Source organism: Nerophis lumbriciformis, linkage group LG20, assembly GCF_033978685.3.
Source record: "Nerophis lumbriciformis linkage group LG20, RoL_Nlum_v2.1, whole genome shotgun sequence".
Taxonomy (NCBI): Eukaryota; Metazoa; Chordata; class Actinopteri; order Syngnathiformes; family Syngnathidae; genus Nerophis; species Nerophis lumbriciformis.
The window spans coordinates 19360001-19386500 of NC_084567.2; the positions used below are offsets into that span (position 1 = coordinate 19360001).

Genomic DNA, 26500 nt, shown 5'->3' on the forward strand with positions numbered 1-26500 from the left:
TTGGTAACTAGAAACTGACCTGTTTATTCAAGGATAAACACAAAATAGACAAAATTATACATGACAAACAGAAATGGCATCATTGAACTAGGGCTGGGCGATATGGCCTTTTTTTAATATTGCAATATTTTAAGGCCATATTGTGATACACGATATATATCTCGATATTTTGCGTTAGCCTTGAATGAACACTTGATGCATATAATCACAGCAGTATGATGATTCTATGTGTCTACATTAAAACATTCTTCTTAATACTGCATTAATATATGCTACTTTTAAACTTTCATGCAGAGAAGGAAATCACAACTAAAAAAATTCACTATTTTCTTCATACGGTGTTGATCTGGAAATGTTTGCCTCGGCATTTTGATGGTGTGGGCGTGTGGTACCGAATGGAGATAAGCGTCTCGACAGACGTTACAATATTTGAACAATGATGACGAAAACTGTTTTCTCTGTCGTGTCCGTGTGTCGAAAATTGTTATGCGCTTATTTTTTTATTTGATTTTGTGCGTGGCATAGATTTGCCGTGCGCAATTGCACAGGCGCGCACCTTAGAGGGAAGGTTGCTCGCATGGCTGCGCTAGCATCACAGCTAACGTTAGCCATGCTGCTACCTCTCTGCTCGGGGAGGGCGTATACGTATGTGACGTATGACGTGACAGTATGTGACGTGTGTAGAAGGTGCGCTCGCTGTCTGTGAGAGGGAGACAGGAAAGAATGAGAAGAGCCTGTCGCGTAATGCCAGCATCTAAAAGCAACTGCGTGAGAATCCACAGACCTGTGGATGTGTTGAAGGTGTGCTGGAAAATGCGGAACGGAAATTGGGGAGCAGCAGAAAAGTGGAATGTATTATTTAAATCGGTGCGTTGGAAAACACGGACCGGAGGTTTTTTTAAACTGGATCTAGATCGGCATTTTCCCATACCTTGCCGATACGCATTTTTTTGCAAATATCGGCGGCCGATCCGATCCAAATATCGGATCGGGACATCCCTAATGCGCATGCGCAGAGGCAATTTTTTTTATTTTTTATAAACCTTTATTTATAAACTGCAACATGTACAAACAGCTGAGAAATAATAATCAAAATAAGTATGGTACCAGTATGCTGTTTTTTTTCAATAAAATACTGGAAAGGATAGAAATCTAGTTTGTCTCTTTTATCCGATTATTAATCGATTAATTGAAGTAATAATCGACAGATCAATTGATTATCAAATTAATCGTTAATTGCAGCCCTAATATATATATATATATATATATATATATATTATATATATATATATATATATCCATCCATCCATTTTCTACCGCTTATTCCCTTCGGGGTCGCGGGGGGCGCTGGAGCCTATCTCAGCTACAATATATATATATATATATATATATATATATATATATACACACACACACACATACATAAATACATACATGTACATACATACAGTCGTGGTCAAAAGTTTACATACACTTGTGAAGGACATAATGTCATGGCTGTCTTGAGTTTCCAATAATTTCCACAACTCTCATTTTTTTTGTGATAGAGTGATTGGAGCACACTGTGATGAGGTGTCCCCCCGTGACCCCAAAAGGGACAAGCGGTAGAAAATGGATGGATGGATGATTAGAGCACATACTTGTTGGTCACAAAAAACATTCATGAAGTTTGGTTCTTTTATGAATTTATTATGGGTGTACTGAAAATGCGACCAAATCTGCTGGGTCAAAAGTATACATACAGCAATGTTAATATTTGGTTACATGTCTCTTGGCAAGTTTCCCTGCAATAAGGCGCTTTTGGTAGCCATCCACAAGCTTCTGGCAAGCTTCTGGTTGAATTTTGACCACTCCACTTGACAAAATTGGTGCAGTTCAGCTAAATGTGTTGGTTTTCTGACATGGACTTGTTTCTTCAGCATTGTCTACACATTTAAGTCAGGACTTTGGGAAGGCCATTCTAAAACCTTAATTCTAGCCTATTTAGCCATTCCTTTACCACTTTTGACGTGTGTTTGGGGTCACTGTCCTGTTGGAACACCCAACTGCGCCAAGACCAAACCTCCGGGCTGATGATTTTAGGTTGTCCTGAAAAATTTGAAGGTAATCCTCCTTTTTCATTGTCCCATTTACTCTCTGTAAAGCACCAGTTCTATTGGCAGCAAAACAGGCCCAGAGCATAATACTACCACCACCCTGCTTGACGGTAGGGATAGTGTTCCTGGGATTAAAGACCACAGAACTTTCCTCCAGAAGGTCTTATCTTTGTCCATGTGATGTCAGATGAAATGTGTATATATATATATATATATATATATATATATATATATATATATATATATATGTATATATACGTGTGTGTGTATACCCACACACACATACATACAATTTAGGAAACGTTTGATGCTTCTTATTCCAAATAGGGACTTTTAATGTGGAATACAGCAGGGTTTAGAGTTATTCCTTCATTAAATAATATGCTAATCACATGCGGTAGTTGTTTTGACGAATATTCTTGTAGATTAATTGTTGTTGTATGTAGATGACACAATAATAATGTAAATAAATCAGTGGAAACGCTCCATACTGTCTTCAAAACTAGTTATTGGGTATTGTGGCCAAACAGCTCAATTTGTGTTTCATCTGACATCACATGGACAAAGATAAGACCTTCTGGAGGAAAGTTCTGTGGTCAGATGAAACAAAAATTTTGCTATTTGGCCACAATACCCAGCAATATGTTTGGAGGAGAAAAGGTGAGGCCTTTAATCTCAGGAACACCAATTCCTACCGTCAAGTATGGTGGTTAAAATGGCCTTCCCAAAGTCCTGACTTAAACGTGTGGACAATGCTGAAGAAACAAGTCAATATTAGAAAACCAACACATTCAGCTGAACTGCACCAATTTTGTCAAAAGGATTGGTCAAAAATTCAAGCTTGCCAGAAGCTTGTGGATGGCTACCAAAAGCGCCTCATTGCAGTGAAATTTGCCGAGGGACATGTAACCAAATATTAACATTGCTGTATGTATACTTTTGACCCAGCATATTTTGTCACATTTTCAGTACACCCATAATAAATTCATAAAAGAACCAAACTTCATGAATGTTTTTTGTGACCAACAAGTTTGTGCTCCAATCACTCTATCACAAAAAAATAAGAGTTGTAGAAATTAATGGAAACTCAAGACAGCAATGACATTATGTCCTTTACAAGCGTATATAAACTTTTGACCAAGACTGTATATAGATCAAATTAATTTGGCCACACGCAGATTTTTTAAATTAATGATTCACTTTTGTATTAAATAAGGTCCATGAATGTCAAAAAATAGACTAGGATTAAGGCTACATACAGAAAATATTTTTTTTTAATTTAAATATTTTTTTTTATTAATTAATATCCTCTTCATATGACCACAAGCGGAAGATACAGTTTTAATTAATAATTACTTTCAATGAATTAATATCTTCTATGTATGTCAAAAATAGACATATATAGAGAATATTAATTGCTCCACATGCAGAAGATTTAAAAAAATAATAATATTAGTTTATTGGGTTTTTAGCCTCATAGTTGACAGGAACAGTCAAACATGTCAAATGGTCCTGTGTTTTTAACCCCCGCCCCATACAAGGGACAAACCCCACCCCCCAAAAAACCAACAATCCTAATAATAGTAACAATAATTAAATACATAAAAGTATGTGAGAATATTTTTCAAATAATTAATATCCTCATAAATGTAAAACATAGACATATATACAGGATATTAATTAGGGCCACATGCAGAAGATATATACAAAACCTGTTTTATTATTATTATTATTATTATTATTATTATTAAATTTTTAGTCAAACAATATGCATTTATAGAGGATATTAATTAGGGCCACCTGCAAAATATACATTTATTTTTTTAAATAATTAGTACATTTTAATGAAGTAATATCCTCTATACATGTCAAAAACTAGACATATCTAAACAATAATAGAGAAATAGAAGAAATACAAAAGCAAAAATATATATATATATATATATGTATATATGTACAATAATAAACCAAGACTTGTCATGCATCAAACCTGTGTAGGCATTTTTTTTTAATAGGAGGCAACAAGGCGTCGGTCACGTGACCGTGCCTGCACCAATAGCAGCGAAGCAGCGCAAGTTTGCGATAAGGACAAGGCAGTGAAGAGCGAGGCTGAGGGACTTTCAGTCTTCTTCATTCTTCACTGCTCATCAACACGTTTGCAGGCCGCCACACGTCCGAAGTCGTCTTTGCTTGCTTTTTTTTTTTTTTTTTTTTTAATTTTTTTTTTTTTATTGTGTCTCGGACGGATTCTTTGCTGCTCTTCAGGCAGCTGCACGTGCAAGGCTGCAGAAACATATTTCATACTCAGACGATCCGCACTGTCCGCCTTGCACTTCCGATGCTGGGAGACAAAGCTCACGGTAGGACTCTACTTTTGGTTCTGTTCTTGTTGTCAGACACAGAAACCTGCAGGCATGATCACATCGTTTTCTTGCCATACGACCCGGGGTGATTTGTCAAAATGATCACATGAATGATATTGTATGTTCATGCAAAAAACATCCACGTGACCCTTCCTTAACGTACATGTCACGACAATAGCTATTATAACTTGAAACATATTTTGTTCATTATTTTAATTATTGTGCTAATTTAATAAATGTTTTAGATTTATTTTGTTGATTTATTAGATTTTTTTTTAAATACATGTGTTCGTTTAATGCATTTTTAAAACATATTTAGTTAATTTATTAGATTTTTTCAAACATATTTTGTTAATTTAATAGATTTTTTAACTTGTTTATGTTTAAAAATATATATATTTTGTTAATTTGTTAGATTTTTTGAAATATACATTTTGTTACTTTATTTGTTTTTTTTCAACCCAACATTAGAGATTAATAAGCCTCTCTCAACATTTCCCTGCGTCTTTATCATGTTATTCATTGTTTTGCAGATTTGCATTGACAATGGTTATTTCATATAAAGAATGATTTTTGTTGTGTTTTTTTTGTCCATTTTTTTTAGATTTTTTTAAACCCAACGGTGGGGATAAATAATTTATACCATCAACTTTAGTATGTTATTTATTGTATTGCAAATTTGCATGTATGCCTATGTAAAGGTGCATAGCCCAAACTTCAAATAGTTTATATTTTAATAAACATAAAATCAATAGACTAATTTTTCATCCTAAAAGAGGTTGTTTTTAACGTCAATAAAATAATTTGCATACATCAAAAACACGTTATCATAAATTATCAGTTGTTGGAATATATTACGGTAAATGAATAAAAACGCACATTTGTGGCGCCTGAACGAAACTCAATTAAATATGCTTGTCCTTGATATTGTACACTCACGCACAGGACGTCCTTGGTGCGTGTGCGTGCGTGTGCGTGCGTGTGTGTGTGTGTGTGTGTGTGTGTGTGTGTGTGTGTGCACGCGCACAGGTGTGACTTTGAAGGTTATGGAATACACTTATGATGACGACCTGGAAGAGTTATGTCCTGTGTGTGGAGACAAAGTGTCCGGCTATCACTACGGCCTGCTCACCTGCGAGAGCTGCAAGGTAAAAAAAATAAACATATAAAATTAATTTTAATAATATTTTGAATGTAATAAAAATTATTTAAAAAAATATATATATAATATAATTTATTATAATTATTACATCATTTTTGATGGCGAAATATGCGCATTTTAATGCAGTTTGTGGTTGTTTTTTCAGGGCTTCTTTAAGAGGACGGTGCAGAACAACAAGAGGTACACCTGCGCGGAGAACCAGGAGTGCAAAATCGACAAAACCCAGCGGAAAAGATGTCCTTTCTGCCGCTTTCAAAAGTGTCTTAACGTCGGGATGCGGCTTGAAGGTAAACCTTTCATATTTATAAATTGTAAAACGTTACGAGTAAATACATTAACGCGTCACAATCCTCGAAGTAAATCAAAATGTGTCCTCGTTTGGTAGTGGCGGTCATGTGACAGTCACGTGACCCAAATTGGCAACCTGTCATGCTAGCTAGCTGGTTCCCCCAAAAAGCTCATTTTCTGATGTTAAAGCACGTTTTTAAAGCCGCTCGACGGCTGAAATGCTTTAAGACGGTGTCGAATATTACATTAAATACAGGCTTTTACATTAATATTAATATTACAACTAAACTCTTCTTACCTTATTTCCTCGAATAAAATAAAAATAAACAAACAGGCGAGGGGAATATCGCTAATTAGCCTGCGCGTTGAACCAAAAGCCGGACATGACGTCCCGATCTCAAACTGTTTTATTTGTAATTATTTTGTTTGATTTAAAATGTTTTTGATACTATAAGAAAAAAACCGAATGAGGTTTGCTTTACATACTTTTATGATAACTGTAAAAATATACAAATACAAATAAAATCATATATATATATATATATATATATATATATATATATATATATACAATTTAGGAAACGTTTGATGGTTTTTATTCCAATTAGTGACTTTTAATATGGAATACAGCAGGTTTTATGTTACTCCTTCATTAATGAATATGCCAATGGCATGCAGTAGTTGTTTTGACGAAAATTCGTGTAGATTAATTGCTGTTGTATGTAGATGACACAATAACAACGTAAATAAATCAGTGGAAATGCATCATACTGTTTTCAAATCTAGTTTTAAATGAATTAGCAACACATAATTAGTTCAAATCATTGTATGAACCATTGGGATGGTCATAATAATGTATCATATATGATTGTGCCATAAGTCATGCTTTTGCAAACGCTCATTGTTATGTATAAACGTTAAAATACAACATTTATTGACAGGGGAATGAATGAATGGAATCTACTTCCCAAGCACATTCTAATCATAAAAAGTTTATTCAGATTCCACATTTTATGAAAAACGTGCAGCATTTCTGCATTTTAAATTATTAACCCGCTCGGTGCTGTCAAACAAAACAGTTTTAATGAGATTAATCACACTTGGGCTTTCTGATTAATCATGATTAATTGCAGGACATTACTTAATTCCATGATTTAAATTAACTTTAAAAAAAAAAGTATATTTGACACGAAGCGATTTGATTGTCACAATGTTACACAGGAATATTTTTAATTGTTTCACTGAATGCACGTCATTATTTGCTCAAAACTTGTCAACATCTAAAAAAAGCTAATTTACCGTAAAATTTAATTTACACTAGCCTTTTTACCGTATTACTGCAAATTGGGAAAAAAACGGTATACAGTTATTTTTACGTAAGATTCTGCTGACTGAGCTGCCAATTGTATTTAGTTTTTTACCGTAAAAGTTACGGTTGTTTTTACAGTGTAAAAAGTAAATAAAAAAAACAGTACCACTGTTTTTTTTACTGTAAAAAACAAACAAATCGGCAGCTCAATCGCCAGAATTTTACTGTAAAATATACAATATTATTTTTACAGTGCATTACTGTAAATGGAATAACAGTAACATTTTGTCAAAATGATCTGCCAATAATTTTACGTAAAATTAATTGACCAAGTGTGCTGTAAAAAAAAGAAAAAAAAAAAAACATTGCAAATGTTACAGTAAAACTTAGCCAGTTGTTCACAGCAAAATCTACATATGTTTATTTATTTAATTTTTTTTTTACAGTTTACACCCACCTTTGAGGTAACTTTGTATGGTTTAAAGTAAAGGAGCAAATAAATTACGTGATTAAAATGATTTACAGTAAAAAAAACAAAAAAAACATAATATTGGAAATTGAAAAAATTGTTACTGCAGTATGTTTTTCAGGATGGGGTTCTGCCCACAGTGCTTCAAGCGTTTTTTGTTTTTTTTACCATAACATTTCTTGTTGTTTTTACAATGCATTACTGTAAATTGAAAAGCCGTGTAATTTCACAGTAAAAACGAATAAACTGTCAGCCAAGTTGCCCAAATTTTACCTTGAAATCATACAGTCACAGTGTGTTAGTAAAAATTGAATAAGGGTAAAATTCTGGCGAATTTTGTCAATAAATTTTAACATAAATCTATTGGCTTAATTTTATAATGCTCTGTAAAAACAAACAAAAAAGTAAATTTTACAGTGTGAATTTTTTTTTTTTTTTTTTTTTACAGTTTATAGCCACTTTTCAGATAACTGTTTGGTTGAGGTCATGTAGGTATTGCAGACCAAATAAATTAAGTGATTAACGTGATTGACGGTTAAACTGCTTTAAATTAAAAATGACCGTATGCAATTGTTTTTTACGATAAGATTACTTGCCACTTTTTACAGTAAAATTTATACAGTCGGTTTAACAGTGCATTACTATGGAATTGCTATGGAATAGCAGCAACATTCTGGCGATATGAGTTGCCACTATAACAGACTTCCTAAGACAACGTCGGAAATTTTGCAGTAACATTTTTGACGGTAAAATCTACAGATATATTTATTTATTATTGTTAATTATTTATTTTTATACCGTTTACAGCCACCTTTCAGGTAACCATTTACGGTTTCAGACAAAGGAACCAGTGCGGTCAAAATAAGTTTATAAGGCAATCACTTTTTAATTACAATAACAAAACCCCTATACATGCTTGTTTGATTATAATTGAGACAATATCTTATTTTTCTTCTTCATGGGGTACATCAGTGGTGTCCAAAGTGCGGCACGAGGGCCATTTGCGATTTTTAACGGCACTAAACACTAAACAGCATGGATGGATGGAAGTGGGATAAAAGAGCAGATCGGTGAAAGGTATGTTTTGTACAAGTGACAAAAATCAGACACTTATATATTTGGATTTTTTCTTTTTTTATATCCCGCAGTCTAAAAAGATCCCTGGATGTTTATTTTATTTTAGGGAATTGTCAGTTTTGTTTGTCGGTTGTTTTATTTCTGCCGCATTGCCAACATATTGATATTAATTAATTTATAATAAATAATACATGCATGTACATTTTTGTGCAGCAATTTTCCTAAAAGAAAGCTTTGTTCCGACTTCCTGTGCTGATATTCCCAGCCCGGCTGCAAGAAAGCACCTGCGGGAAAACAGACACATTCTGGGCGGGCCTGATAAAAAGCATGTTTTAAATCAAATCTTCTATTTAGACTGGAAGAAGGAGTGAGACTGGAATCTTCTCAGCCCTAAAAAAGGAAGCAAAGTGAAGCTTGTTGACGATTCTCAATGTTTGATTGCAGAATTTGTTCTTTTTTTTAAGTGAGAGTTTTTGCGCGTGTTTTGACAGCTGTGCGCGCAGACCGCATGCGTGGGGGCCGGAACAAGTTCGGGCCTATGTACAAGAGGGACCGGGCCTTGAAGCAGCAGAAGAAAGCTTTGATTCGATCCAGCGGCTTCAAGTTGGAGTCCGCGGCGGCTCCCGCTTTGTCCGCCTCGCCCCTTCACGGCGACTACGGCTTCCCTGGTCACGCGCACGGCACGGCGGCCATGCCCAAGCACATGCTGCCGTCCACGCCGGACTCCATCACCCCCACGGACTACGAGGTCGCCCTGTACGGCCCCGCGTCGCTGGTCGTGCAACCCCACGTTGACTACAGCCCGTACCCGACCTTCCCCGGCCGCGCCATCAAGGCGGAGTGTCCCGACTACACCAGCTCGCCCGAGTCCCTGCCGGGGTACTCCTACCCGGACGCGTACGCCGCCTGCGCCTCGCCGCAGCCCGCCGGGCTGCCGCCGCTGGTGGCGGAGATGCTGCGCTGCGACCCGGACGAGCTGGCGGTGCAGAGCAAAATCGTCAGTCACCTGCAGCAAGAGCAGGGCAGCCGGGGACGGGCGGACAAAGCCGGAGCCTTCGGCCTCATGTGCCGCATGGCGGACCAGACGCTCTTCTCCATCGTGGAATGGGCCCGCAGCTGCCTCTTCTTCAAGGAGCTCAGGGTGAGTCCCTGCACCAACATTTTGTTTTGTGTATGTATATATATATATATATATATATATATATATATATATATATATATATATATATATATATTTAAAAAAAACACCCGTTTCAACTCTCCTAAGCAGACACGCTACTGACTAAAATGGGCCCCTCAGCAAATTTCAATTAGACTTTTTACACTTGTTTATTCAAACAATTGTCCGAACCTGAATTTGATTTCATGCATGTTTTCATAGGAATTTGTTTATTTTATATATATATATATATATATATATATATATATATATATATATATATATATATATATATATATATATATATATATATATATGCTTTATTCTATTATTGTACGCTTTATAAACTGCATTTAATAACAATATATATTTATATACGGGCAGCACGGTGGCAGAGGGGTTAGTGCCTCACAATACGAAGGTCCTGAGTAGTCCTGAGTTCAATCCCAGGCTCGGGATCTTTCTGTGTGGAGTTTGCATGTCCTTCCCGTGACTGCGTGGGTTCCCTCCGGGTACTCCGGCTTCCTCCCACGTCCAAAGACATGCACCTGGGGATAGGTTGATTGGCAACACTAAATTGGCCCTAGTGTGTGAAAGTGAGTGTGAATGTTGTCTGTCTATCTGTGTTGGCCCTGTGATAAGGTGGCGACTTGTCCAGGGTGTACCCCGCCTTCCGCCCGATTGTAGCTGAGATAGGCTCCAGCGCCCCCCGCGACCCCGAAGGGAATAAGCGGTAAAATACACACATTTTCATATACATAAAAAAAATAATACTAATAATTCATTCACATTATTATTATTATTATTATTATTATTTTAATCCTGACATATTACTGGCTGGTGCGATTGCAATTGGGGCCGTCAGCAGAATAAATTGTACTTTTTTCACTTTTTTATTCACATGAATTAATGATAATTAATTAATCAAAAATGACAGTATGCAATTGTTTTTTACAATAAGATTACTTGCCACTTTTTACAGTAACATCTGTACAGTCGTTTTTACAGTGCATTACTGTAAATGGAATAGCGGCAAAATTGTGCCGATATGAGTTGCCCTAGCAGATTTCATAAAACAACGTCGGAAATTTTGCAGTAACATTATATCAAATAAAAATATATATTTTTCATTTACATATTTCTTTTTTTTCAAAATTAAAATAATACTTGCATATCATCCTGACATATCATAAGATATGATCATTTACTAAGCCAGCACTAATGATGTGTGTCACTGGGACAATGACGATATTTGGAGATATGATTTGTTATATTTTTATCAGTGACGGAGCAGGAAGGGGTTGGTTAGCACAATAAGAATATTGTAGGGGATAGGCAGGAGCTAAAGCAGAATTTTTAATTTAGGGCCATTTGACAAAGAATATATCACACTTTTTCATTTGTGTGAAGATTTTTTTAGACTTTTTAAAATCAAAATTTGAATACATTTTACGTTTTTTTTTACTAAATCCCAAAAGGGACAAGCGGTAGAAAATGGAGGGATGGAAATTCATATAGGAAATAAATTGTTCAATAATTAAATTTTTTTTGCAAAATGACAAATTTCACATAATCAAAACAGACATTTGCATATCATCCTGCCACAACACCAGCCGACCGCTAAGGATGTGCACCACCTGGGAGAAGTCTTCCCCTATATTATTATCAGTGAGGGAGCAGGAAGGGGCTGGGAAGGGCCGACCTTGTCAAAATTGGGGCCCAAAGCAGAAATTTATGTTGAGCGTCCCACCATAATACATATTTTTCACCCTTTTGTTATTCTTGTGAAACAATTTTTGTGTTTTTTTTTCCTTTTAACAAATTTGTGGAAAATACATTTTAAAATGTTTCTTTTATTTATTTTTTAATACATTGCAAATGTCACATGATTGAAACATAAATGTTTTTCCTGACCAATGGCAGGCCGGTATTCAATCCAAATAAGACAGTGAACCAGTCCAGCACTACCGCTGCGCACCACCAGGGACAACTACATAATACATGTTATATTACACTTTATCAGTGATGGAGCAGGAAGGACCTAGTAACCCGTTTGCAGTCAAATATATGAAGCGACCGGCCATTCAATAAATGTTTTGTCACGTCAGCATATTTAGAATATAACACATATTTAAAGGTATGTATTCATGAAGGAAAGGAATAAGCAAAGAGATTTGTGAATTTGCATGTAGAATTTGACTAACTGATTATTTTTTCATTTGTTTTTATGAGGATATTTATATTTATTTCGATAAGGCAGTTGAATTGAAACCAGACAAAAAAAATGTCACAATGAAATTGTTGTTGATTTACAGAAAAATCCTTTGTAACTAATGAGCTAGTGCTGTACAAAACAGACAACACATGCTTTAGTTTTCTGTTCATATCCTCTATATTCATACTGGCTGCCGCTAAACTCTGGAGTCGCAGGCATAATTGCATATATTATTTGATTATAAAAATAGTATATATTTTTTATAAATGACTACATATTATATAAACAAATAACATACATATTATATTTTTAATGCTATGTATTCATTTTAAAATATTTACATTTACTGTGATTTATTATGTATACTACATGTTTTAGATTTTAATCACAAACATGTATTTCTTTATAATATTGTTTTTTTTAAATGGCAAATTTTTGCTAATGTGACAAATATATACATATAAACTTACATATACAGACATACATATATATATGTATATATATATATATATATATATATATATATATATATATATATATACATATACACATATATATATATATATATATATATATATATATATATATATATATATATATATATATATATATATACATATACACATATATATATATCATACATATGTATCGTTTTATTATGAATTCATTGAATACATTTAGTAAGAACATTTGAATTGTAATATTCGACACCCTATTACATCATTACAGATATTAAAAAGCTTTAAAATGAGCTTGACTGGCAAAAATAAGCTTTTGGAAATGCTTTAGCTTTCTTGACACCTTCACATAAACATGTGTACTGCAGATAGGTATTCTCTTAAACACATAAACACACTTTGGTTTGGTTTACTTTGAACATACCTAACAACAGGTTAAAACACTTGGCGGGCAAACAAGCACTCACAGCAAACTCAGCCCAACTGCCTCGAAGTAATGATATCATTTTCCATGCCAACAAAGCAAGCCTTGGATTGAAAGAGCTAAAAAGTAAGACTCCGCTTTTAAAATGCCATATACATGCTTCTGATTAGCATTAGCGATTTTACATGGCGATTTAAACATCTCCAAATGCGTTAATGAAAACTACAACTAAGATGTACATTACTATCAAATAGCTGTTGTGCAATAAGCACAGTACTTACAGTACAAACACTTTGTAGTACTTAAAAGACAAGACTGGCACATTCAGCTTAAAGACTACTTCCAGACTACTACTTCCATCCCTAGTCAGATTTTGAAGTGCAGGTGTCAAAGTTGTTCCATCAGTTTTTTGTTTTTGACATTTTTCACAACATATGCTGGTCTCAGATTGCTTACTTAATGTGGACATTTGCTCCATTCAAGTGTTTGTGCTATGAAAGGTTTCTTGTTCTTCTAAAACTGGTTGGGGTGAGCTTTTAGCTGACGTTCTTCCAGTTCCATGGATGTATGTAGCTTTGTATAGTGATACACGCCTTGTGTAGCAGTTACCGTAGCAACACAGATGCAACAAGGTCAAGTGTGTTCTGGTGCGGTCAAAGTGATGTAATCCACTGGATGTAACTCAATGTTAGTTATGTGTGCAGCAGGTTACTATTTACAGTCTGCAGTAGGAGTACCGGTATTTTTTTAGTACTGTTTTCTAACTGGGTCAGTCTTGGAAGAACTTTAAGATTCTGGATAAATGATACAGCTATGGGTATTGTTTTAATCCTGCTAACCGTATATATATATATATATATATATATATATATATATATATATATATATATATATATATATATATATATATATATATATATATAAATATATATATATATATATATATATATATATACACAGTACAGGCCAACATTTTGGACATACCTTCTCATTCACAACGCAACTGATGGTCCCAACCCCATTGATAAAGCAAGAAGTTCCACTAATCAACACTGATAAGGCACACTTGTGAAGTGAACACCATTTCAGGTGACTACCTCTTGAAGCTCATCGAGAGAATGCCAAGAGTGTGCAAAGCACTGATCAGAACAAAGGGTGGCTATTTTAAAGAAACTACAATATAAAACATGTTTTCAGTTATTTTACCTTTTTTTGTTAAGTACATAAATCCACATGTGTTCATTCATAGTTTTTATGCCTTCAGTGACAATCTACAATAGTCATGAAAATAAAGAAAACGCATTGAATGAAAAGGTGTGCCCAAACCTTTGGCATGTACCGTATATGTATTTATATATATATATATATATATATATATATATATATATATATATATATATACACACAGTATATATAAATGTATACATAAATACATATTCATATATATATGTGTATATATATATATATATATATATATATATGTGTATATATATATATATATATATATATTCATATATACATACACACATACACACATACAGTATATATATATATATATAAATACATATATATCAGTGGTTGGCCGTCAGGGCCAGCAAGGCCTTCTCTGCTGGCCTAACATAAGCAGAGATCATGATCATAATTAAAGATAAAAGGAATTTTTGATTTACTGTCCCTAAATATCTAAAATTATTCATATTCTCTTCATGTCATCTTATGCTCTTTCCAGTGCTGTTGTTTTTAGGTTAGAGTAAATCAGAATTCAGCTAGCTTATGTTGCCATGCTGTACGAAATCTGCCCGGGGCATTCATAATCAACAATGCAGGCGTCTGTGCACAGTAAGTGAACGCACACATACGGTTGATAGACAATTGCCATAGCCAATCAGATCACAAGTTGTTGTCAGTAAGGCCTTCTAGCAGGCCTTACGCTGTGATTGGATACTCACTTGGGAGTCCCAAGCGAGTATTCAATCACAAGTTGCGAAAACAGGAAGTGGCACCGGAGCCGTACGAGCCACAGAAAGCCACAGAAAACTCACTGGTAGTCACAAAGAAAGACAGCAAAAACGTTGATTAAGTGGCAGATATATATTTGCAATGCCATCTTCAAGAAGGATACTTAAGAGAAACTACATCTTGTGAGACGAGGTTGGCCGACACCGGAAGCTATCCCGCCACTTTCACACAAATCAAACGAATACGAGCGGTACCACTGGATTATACGGCGTCGAATGGGTGCTACAAATTGTGAGTTCAAATATTTTATTTCTTAATTTTTTCATGTTTCATTTGTTTTATACAATTCTTTTAATTTTGACAGTACCTTGTAAGATATGTTTTAATTGCTGAAGCGGGTTTATTGAATGTTGAAAATGGACTGTTTTGTACACTGTTGAGGGTATTCAATGGTCAGTAGTGTGAACGTGGGTTTCTGTATAGTATCTCCAGCCGTGTCCATGTGGTGACATAAATTACGGTATTTTGAGAGGTGAAGTCGGACTAAGTAGGACATCACTGAAGGCCTAGGTGAGAAACGCATGGCCCACCACTGATTTTATATATATATATATATATATATATACATACATACATACTTCCTTCTACACTTCCTATTCTAGCAAGCACTTATTTATGTTCTTCTTTGAAGCTATCTTAGCGGCTAGCTGGCTCTCCGTGTGCAACATGTTTAGTCTTCCTCTTCCGATGATAATCTACTCAGTGGCCTCGTGGTTAGAGTGTCCGCCCTGAGATTGGTAGGTTGTGAGTTCAAACCCTGGCCGAGTCATACCAAAAACTTTAAAAATGGGAACCGTTACCTCCCTGCTTGGCACTCAGCATCTAGGGTTGGAATTGGGGGTTAAATCACCAAAATGATTCCCGGGTGCGGCCACTGCTGCTGCCCACTGCTTCCATCACCTCCCAGAGGGTGATCAAGCGGATGGGTCAAATGCAGAGGACAAATTTCACCACACCTAGTGTGTGTGACAATCATTGGTATTTTAACAATAAAAATTATAATACTTGATGACACCTAAGATACTTTGAAATGTAGTTTTATTTCCGTTATGGAGGTGATTATTAATAGCTTAGTGTAGCGGCTTCACACTGTATATGGAGACACATAATCGGCTGCTAGTCGCTTGTCAGCCGGGGGACTAAAAATAAATACAGAGTCAGCCGGAGGAGATCGGCATTCATCATCAGTGACATACATTTTTACGAAAACTGTCCAACACTAATCGGCACACCCCTAACATATAGAAATATCAACAGCGTAATAAAACTAGTATCAACCCTATACCGATACCACCCTTTTGTATCGATACTGTTTGTACCCCGCCTTCCGCCCGAATGCAGCTGAGATAGGCTCCAGCACCCACCGCGATCCCAAAAGGTACAAGTGGTAGAAAATGGATGGATGGATGTTTGGATATTTATAATCCGCCCACCCCAATGGTTTAGACCAGAGGTGTCCAAAGTGCAGCTCGGGGGCCATTTGCTGCCCACAACTATTTTTTTAACAGCCTGTGGCTTATTCCAAAAATACTATTAAAAAATTAATAAAAAACTAAAACAAAATGGAATAGAAGAGAAAATAGGTGAAATGTAACAAGAAAAAGTTACATGGCAGTCACACGTATTTAGACTTCAATTAGTTCACATCAAATATTACAGTTTGACATTTTTTGGGGGGAAATATTGCATATTTTGTGTTTTTGCCATAAAACAGCGTTTCCTTTGACAACAAACTAAATAAAAATAATAATCCATCCATTTTCTACCGCTTATTCCCTTCGGGGTTGCGGGGGCGCTGGAGCCTATCTCAGCCACAATCGGGAGGAAGGCTAGTAATAATAATACCAATAATAAAAACTTAAAATCGGCGGATAGATCTAGTTGATCAAGAGATTTAAACGCTGAAAGTTTAAAAGAAAACGTTTTTTAAATTATTTGACTCATTTGTAACACTTATGTGTAGGACTTTTTTGGATCCCACAGAATTTTAGTGGGATTTTTTGTAAAAAAAAAAAAAAGTGTCATTGCTCAAAATATAATACTGAAATAAAATCAATGTTGTAAGTTATTGACTCATTTAAGGCTCCAATTATTTCACATCAAATTCCTCTTTGCCATTTTTTGGGGGTAATATTGCATATTTTGTGTTTTTGCCACAAAAAACCGGGTTGTCTTTGACAAAAAGGGCATAAAGCAAATAAACAAAACACAGAAAAATTTGAAAAACTTAAAATTGACGAATATATCTTAAGTTGATAGAGAGATTTAGGCGTTGAAAGTAAAACAAAATAAAATAAAAAAATTATGACACATTTTTCACACTTTTATGAGTGGGACGCTTTTGGATCCCTGAGGATTTTAGTGGCATTTTTATTTTTAAACTGCCATGACTCAAAAAATGATAATTAAATAAAATCAATGTTTTATTACTTCACATCAATTATTCCTCTTTGAATTTTTTGGGGGCGGGGAAATTTTGTATATTTCGTGTTTTTGCCATAGAAAAACAGGGTTTTCTTCGACAAAAACGACATACAGCATACAACATATATACATATATATATATATATACATATATATATATATATATACATATATACATATATACATATATATATATATATATATATATATATATATATATATATATATATATATATACATACATATATATATGTTTTTAACTTCATATCGACAGATAGACCTGAAGTTGATCTGGAGATTTAAGCTTTGAAAAATATTACAATAATAAAAATAATATATGACTTTTTTTTTTACTTTTTTTTATGACAGACAATTCTGGGGCCCTTTTTCAATCCCTGAGAATTTTAGTGGGATTCATTTTTTTTAAACTGTCCTTGATATTAATGAATCAAAATCAATGTTGTTATGATTTGTTGACCTAGTTAAGGCTCCAATTACTTCACATCAAATATTCCACTTTGAAATATTTTTCGGGGGGAAAATATTGCATATTTTGTGTTTTTGTTTTTTTGTTCTTTGACAAAAAAGGCATAAAACATTTAAAAAATATATATAATAATACATTTTTATCGATGGATAGATCTGAAGTTGATCTAGTTCAGCATTTTATACGTATTCTTGTTGTATGACTTTAAAAAAAAAAAATGTTTATGACTGAGACCCTTTCGGGTCCCTGGGACAAAACTTGAGGGGAGCTCCAAAGGTTAAAAAAACATCTATATATTGTATTGGTTTTGAAAATGAAAATATGGAAATGGCCCCCCGGCATGTTTTGATTTCAAACAAAGTTTGATTTGGGGCCACTGTGTTTGTATACAGTATCATAAAGCACAAAAACATCCAAGTTCCTCCCACGAAGACACAAAACATACACCCAGACAAATTTAGTCCTAATTTGTGTTCCTTCTTCTGCCACGCACACACTGCAGGTGCGCATGGAAGTCTTCCCTGTGAAATTCAAACTGCTCTGCGGCCATTGAGCGGCCAGCGTGTAGAGTGAGAACAAAGCTGTGCTAGATAATTGCATTCCATGCAGGCGATAACGGGGGAATGTCGGCCTTCCAGCGCGGCTCGCCACTGAACTCGGCTACATTGTTGTTCAATTGTGCACCATTGATTGCTGCAGCTCCTCAAAGGCAGCCTTTGTGGTGGCCCAGCTCTGACCGTGAACACGGCAGATGTTGCAGAAGACGAGCACACAATGCACATCATCAGAGGGGAACGTCTGCGACGGACGTATTATCTGACAAAAAGGTTCTGGAGCTCAGCAATCCAATGAAAGTGGACATTTCTGCATAAGTTAAAGTTAAAGTTGAAGTGCCAATGATTGTCACACACACACTAGGTGTGGCGAAATTATTCTCTGCATTTGACCCATCACCCTTGATCACCCCCTGGGAGGTGAGGGCCACAGTGGGCAGCAGCGGTGGCCGCGCCTGGGAATCATTTTTGGTGATATAACCCCCAATTCCAACCCTTGATTCTGAGTGCCAAGCAGGGAGGTAATGGGTCCCATTTTTATAGTCTTTGGTATGACTCAGCCGGGGTTTGAACTCAAAAATAGTTAAAAGTGGAACATTTGATGTGAAGTAATTGAAGCCTTAAATAGGTCAATAATTCATAACAACATTGATTTTTGATTAATTATTTTGTTTTGAGCAATGACAGTTTCTAAAAAAAAAAAAATCCCAATCAGAGATTAGCATATGTCATAAATATTTTCATCAAACAAATGATTAATGTCACAAACTTGGCCTAGCTTGAAAGCTACCCCTTCCAACAATGCAATAATCATTATTTTACTGCTAAAATATTTAATTTACTGCACACTTATCCTCTAATAAGCTATTTAACTTTATCAAAAATCAAAGTAGAAAAAATATTCTTAGACTAGCACGTCATAGATAATATTGTAAGAGAAAAGACTAATGTCACAAATTTGGCTTGGCTTGAAAGCTAACACTTATTCTTCTTCCACTAAAATCCTTCAACTACTGGCACTTAGCCACTGTAGTAAAAATGTTAACTTCTTTAAATCAAAGTAAAAATATCAGAAACAAATATTTTTAGACTAGCATAAGTCAAATAATTTTGTAAGAGAAAAGACTAATGTCACAAACCCGCTTGAAAGCTAACAATAATCATTCCTCTATCGCTAAAATCCTTCATTTACTGTACACTTATTCACTGGAAAACATTTAAAACCGAATTAAACATATCAGAAACAAATAATCAGAGACTAGCATATGTCATAAATAATTTCATAAAACAAAAGACTAATGTCGCAAACTTGGCCTAGCTTGAAAGCTAGCATTTCCATTATTACAATTGTCCTTCCTCTACCGCTAAAATCCTTATTTTACTGTAACAAACATTTTTACATATTTTACTAAGGTAAACATGTCAGGAACAAATCAACAGTCCAAGACTAGCATAAGTCATAAATAATTTCATAAAACAAAAGAATAATGTCACAAACTCGGCCTAGCTTGAAAGCTAACACTTATCATTCCTCTATTGCTATAATCCTTCATTTACTGTACACTTATCCACTGAAAAACATTTTCACTTTTTTTTTTAAACCAAATTAAACATATCAGAAACAAATAATCACAGACTAGCATATGTCATAAAAAATTTCATAAGACAAAAGACTAATGTCGCAAACTTGGCCTAGCTTGAAAGCTAGCATTATCATTCCTCTACCGCTAAATTCCTTCATTTACTCCACACTTAGCAAACATTTTCACATATTTTTCAACCATCAAAGTCTGGCCTTGACTTTGATACCACGATCATATTTTAGCTGCAGACAGACACGTAATGATTTATTTTGGATTTGTCTTCGTGTGACTCCACAGCAAGAAAAGGTTTCTGGGCTAGCCTCCCAGAGTCCACGTTCTCCCTTGTGAGCATGTTTTTTCACCAGGATTGTCCACGGCTTAAATGAGGCTACGTCAAGGTCATAGAAGATTCCAAGCTTGGCGTCGATGATCATTTTGTCGTGAATGGTGGCTCATAAGTGTGTACGCCATAACCACACTTCAGTACGTACCTTGGTACTTCGGTTCCTTTCATTTTGGGCCCACAGACAGAACAAAAAACAGCTTTAAGGATTTTTAAACTGCCAAGGCCAGGTGTTTCCAAACGCGGACTTGAACCAAAAAGATGCTAGACCGGACTAGTCTCCACACTGCTGCTAGCCAAAGACTGGATTGCACTGTGCTAGTTCAGTGGGTACACGCCTGAAACAAGGCGCACTTCCTGCCGTCCTAACACGCAATGTGTACTGTGTGGAGGATCCGTACACCTCCTGACCGAGCCAAACCTTCTGACTACGAATATATGTACCGTTACACGCTGGTGACTAGGCTCCTGCTATCGGTTATTTTAGTAATCCAGTAATCTATCCATTAGTTTGTTCGATTAATCGCATAAAGCACACTTCATAGCCTCAATGTGTATTTTATGGAAATTAGTTGAAATAAAGATTATTCTACTTGCCATAACCTTCATTATCTTCTGTCTACCTTATTTGACCATTGTTACCCTCTATTTACCTTAGTTTACCTTTTAATTACCTTATATTTAACTTAGTTTACCTTTTATTGACCTTCTTTGGCCATCTTTTACACTCTATTTACTTTCCTTTATTTTTTATTTACCTTCCTTTACCTTTTATTTAATGGTAAATGGTAAATGGGTTATACTTGTATAGCGCTTTTCTACCTTCAAGGTACTCAAAGCGCTTTGACACTATTTCCACATTCACCCATTCACACACACATTCACACACTGATGGCGGGAGCTGCCATGCAAGGCTCTAACCACGACCCATCAGGAGCAAGGGTGAAGTGTCTTGCTCAAGGACACAACGGACGTGACGAGGTTGGTAGTAGGTGGCGGTCGAACCAGGAACCCTCAGGTTGCTGTCACGGCCACTCTCCCAACCACGCCACGCCGTAATACTTTTACCTTCTATTTTTTTATTTACCTTCTCTTAACCGTCTTTCACCTTTCATTTAATACTTGTACCTTCTGTTTACCTTCTATTTATCTTCTTTACCCATCATTTACCTTATACTTACCTTCTTTCACCTTTTATGTAATACTATTATGTTTTATTTACCTTCTTTTAACTTTTTATTTATCCCTAGTTCACCTTTCATTTAATACTTGTACCTTTAATTTACCTTATATTGATCTTCTTTTACTTTTTACGTACTTCTTTAACATTCAATATTCCTTCTTTTACCTATCATTTACCTTATTTTACCTTTTATTTACTTATTCTATATTCCTTCTTTTACCTTTTATTGACCTTTAGCTTTTATTTACCTTTGTTTACCTTCTATTTACTTGTTATTTACCTTCTCTTAACTGTTTACCTTATTTCACCATTTAATACTTATACCTTCTATTTACTTGTTATTTACCTTCTCTTAACTGTTTACCTTATTTCACCATTTAATACTTATACCTTCTATTTACTTTTTATTTACCTTCTTTTAACCTTTCATTTACCTTTATTCACTTTTCATTTAATACTTCTACCTTATAGTTACTTTGTATTGACCTTTTATATACCTTATATTCATCTTTTTTTTTTTTACTTTTTTTACTTTAACATTCAATGTTATTTCTTTTACCTATTATTGACCTTATTTTACCTTTTATTTACTTATTTTATTTTCCTTCTTTTACCTTTTATTGACCTTCTTTTAGCTTTTATTTACCTTATTTTACCTTGTACTTACTTCTTGTACCTTTAAAGTTCCGTCTTTTACCTTTTATTGAACTTCTTTTACCTTGTATTTACTACCTTTACCTTCTCTTTACCTTATTTGACCTTCTATATTCATAATTTAACCTATTAGTTACCTTATTTTACCTTTGGGTTACCTGGTATTAATCTTTTATTTACTTATTTTATTGTATACATACTTTCTTTTACTACTTATTTAACCTTTTCTTTACCTTCTTTTTACGTTTTATTTACTTTTTTCATCTTCTATATTCCTTCTTTTACCCTTATTTACCTTCAATTAACCTTGTTTTACCTTCCTTTGATCTTTTATTTACTTATTTTACCTTCTATATTCCTTTATTTACCTTTTAAAAAAAATATTATTTTACCGTTAATTTGCCTTGTTTGATCATCGTTTACCTTTTATTCAACTTCCTTCTTTTATGCAGTCCGGACTGCATACATGTTTACAAGTTTCACTCAGTTAAGGATTAACGGAAACAACGGAATATAAATCATAAAATGTATTTAATCGATTAATTGTAGCAGTAAAAACCTTGCAGCACAAGCGATACCAGGACGACTATCATACTTTGATATCATTGTTTTCAGACATTGACTGCTAACTGGGGCAAGAACTTCAAGCTTCCGGAATGTTTAGAAGAATGGACATCATGGCTGCTACCTGATGGTGACACTTTGCTAAACGTTCATATTATTAACAGTGTTGGACAAGGTTTTCAGCGCTGCAGCTGGGAGTCCGACTCCTCTTGGAGAGGAAGCACTGGAGGTCGCTGAGACCTCAGACTTCCTTAACCCCTTCCTCTACCCCGCCGGGCCTACAGACCCCCACCACAGCACCCTTCCACACGGGGGTGTGTCCCCAGTCCCTGATATATATGATATATGCTCTGATGGTGATGGACAATAATTGTGTCTTGTCGAGATGAATGTGTCTGAGGCCATTGAGAGACGTGGCTCTGGAATTACAGACCGCCGTGTCCTTGGCTGTACAGACTATAACGCACCCATCCCCCACTACAACACAGATTAATTCCAAGACGCGTGTGTAAATACAGCGCCGAGCTAGCATGGCAGCCATCACTTAGCATTGTTGTTTTTATCTTCCAGTTGATCTAATATTTCAGTGAGATTTATGTTGTGTCTATATATATATATATATATATATATATATATATATATATATATATATATATATATATATATATATATATATATATATATACATAAATAATGTTACAGCATTTCACAGATACACTAAATGTCTGTTTTCACTTACGCTGCTTAAGAGCATGTCAAATATATAAGTGGTTTAAATCGGTCAACATCGATAATTATTGATATGTTTTATGACCTGTGGAAAATCAGGAGCAGGAGAAAAATATATTTTTTATTTCAAATGTAACTTCCTCTGATTATCATCCCCTCAGCTACCAAGGCAGAAAGGAACACGCATGGAAAACACTCAATGTAAACAAAATAGTAAAATCACATTGAACGCTTAGCAATAAGGTCTTAAAATGAAGGTGCAAAAATAAGGAATATGTAATAAATACTTAATCAAGTGTAAGAAAATAGTGCAAAGTGTGAAAATGTAGACATAGAGAAACCTGAGAAAAGCTATTTTCTGCAGGTTTAGTGCCAGGAAGTTACAGCTGTGCTCTAAATGGTGAGCGTGGCTAACGTGGTGTGGTATTAGCGGTCTTGGTGAGCACAAGTGCCTTGCATCATTACAGACCACATTGGTCTGACTACGGTCCCTTTGGAAAAAAAACAAAAAAGTGCCATACTGTGCAGGTGACTTTTCCTCTTTTAGCCACAATTTATACATTTTGACTTTCTCTTCTAGATTGACACACAATATAATTTAATTGGCAGAAGAAATATTAAAAATTGTTCCGGCTTCTTTAAAAGACAACATTTTTACTTTTTTTTTGCTCTATTCACCACTAATTATTTTAATAGTCTTGCACCTATTAGTTATTTAAGTACTTGTTTTTATTTGTAGTTAATAATTAGTATTTATTGTTTACATTGAACAATGAGAGCACGGTCTACCAAGTCAAATTTCTTATGGGTTAAAACATACTTGGCCAATAAAACAGATTCTGATTAATATCAAAACGTCAGCTTTTTCTCATTACATTACATCTTTTTGCTCTTTTTTTCTTAGATTTTTACTGTTCTTTTTTTCCCAACAATATATATGTCAATATATGTCAATATGTCATAATATGAAACTAATAATTGTGCACTTTGTCACCTCTAACACAAAACTGACACTAAGTTGTGTCTTTAAATATATGTAATGTCGGTTTTCAGCACTTTTATTTAAAAAAATTTAAAAAATATCAAAATGGCCTCTATATTTTCCGGACTATAAAGCGCACCCACAAAATTTTAGAAGAAACCAATATTTTTCCATATATTACAAGTCGCAGATATATCCATCCATCCATTTTCTACCGCTTATTCCCTTTGGGGTCGCGGGGGCGCTGGAGCCTATCTCAGCTACAATCGGGCGGAAGGCGGTGTACACCCTGGACAAGTCGCCACCTCATCGCAGGGCCAACACAGATAGACAGACAACATTCACACACTAGGGCCAATTTTTAGTGTTGCCAATCAACCTGTCCCCAGGTGCATGTTTTTGGAAGTGGGAGGAAGCCGCAGTACCCGGAGGGAACCCACGCAGTCACGGGGAGAACATGCAAACTCCACACAGAAAGATCCCGAGCCCGGGATTGAACCCAAGACTACTCAGGACCTTCGTATTGTGAGGCAGACGCACTAACACCTCTGCCACCGTGCTGCCCGTCGCAGATATATATCTTGTGAAATTAGTTATTTAAGCAGAAATATTTTGTAAATGTTTATTTACATACCTTAATTGTTTCAAACGGTGTCTGTAACATGGCAGTAAAACGGCTGATTAAACAAAACAGAAGTCCTCGTCATGAACCCACTAGCTGCGGAAGTTAGCTCTCCAGTCAGCTAAACAGACTCATTAACTCCACGGTGATGTTTTGGTGAATTTACAGAAACAATACAAAAATAATGCCATTGTAAGTTAATAATACTAACACAGACACTTGTAATAATTAATTATATTAAAAAAATAAAAAAATTATATATATATATATATATATATATATATATATATATATATATATATATATATACATATATATATATGCCATCCATCCATTTCCTACCGCTTATATATATATATATATATATATATTTATTTATATATATACATATATAGCTATAGATATATGCGGCTCAAAGACGTGTCGTCTATCTACTCATTCATATATGGGGACGGCGTGGCGCAGTGGAAGAGTGGCCGTGCGCAACCCGAGGGTCCCTGGTTCAATCCCCACCTAATACCAACCTCGTCATGTCCGTTGTGTCCTGAGCAAGACACTTCACCCTTGCTCCTGATGGCTGCTGGTTAGCGCCTTGCATGGCAGCTCCCGCCATCAGTGTGTGAATGTGTGTGTGAATGGGTAAATGTGGAAGTAGTGTCAAAGCGCTTTGAGTACCTTGAAGGTAGAAAAGCGCTATACAAGTACAACCCATTTATCATTTATTTATCATTTATATATGGTTGACAGACGTGTTGTCGCACTGTACAGATATTATTGTCTCTCCTGACTTATTAATCTATTTGCTCATTTCATTGTGCTAATTTACTTTTGTTAGTTATTTTATAATGTAACGCGTTTCCTATTAGCCTTCTGTTAAAATGTGCTATGCATTAATTATTTTAGTGTTGCATTAATTCACATTCAAGCGAGCTTAGCGCTGCGGCTAGCATAGCTCGTCCTCTCTCCTCTGGGTGTGTCTGCGCTAACCCAGTTAACACATAATGTTTGCCAATCGATATCACATGGTTGGTTAGAACCAAACCTACAACGCATTATAGAACAGTCTGTATTACAAACGTACTTTATTTATTGTAAGTAATCGATGTTCGGACATTTGTCCATCGATTTAATGAATAACCCATATTCCAACGGTGATGCATCAGAAAATGTATTATTTTCCCACTTCAACTTAGTCCACAATACAATATATTTACATATGGAAAGAGCATTTATCGACAATACAGAACTATATATACAACGCAGTGCTCTTCGGTTAGCATAAAAAGGATTAACTGCTCTCAACTGGAATGAGCTAGCTATCTAGCGGCTAACACAC

At 35.2% G+C, this 26500-nt stretch overlaps 1 protein-coding gene and 1 long non-coding RNA gene across 3 annotated transcripts in view; one reads left to right on the forward strand and one right to left on the reverse strand.

Annotated features, from left to right (window-relative positions):
- LOC133619512 (uncharacterized) overlaps window positions 1–26500 on the reverse strand; it is a 141166-nt gene that overhangs the window by 114169 nt on the left and 497 nt on the right. The window lies entirely within an intron of this gene.
- Window positions 4194–26500, forward strand: part of nr5a1b (nuclear receptor subfamily 5, group A, member 1b) — a 57149-nt gene continuing 34842 nt past the window's right edge. For both annotated transcript variants that reach the window (XM_061980569.1, XM_061980570.1), the window contains exons 1-4: window positions 4194–4456; window positions 5489–5607; window positions 5767–5908; window positions 9256–9905. In XM_061980569.1, coding sequence (XP_061836553.1) covers window positions 4435–4456; window positions 5489–5607; window positions 5767–5908; window positions 9256–9905 — 933 coding nt within the window. In that variant the 5' untranslated portion in view covers window positions 4194–4434. The remainder of the gene's footprint in view (window positions 4457–5488; window positions 5608–5766; window positions 5909–9255; window positions 9906–26500) is intronic.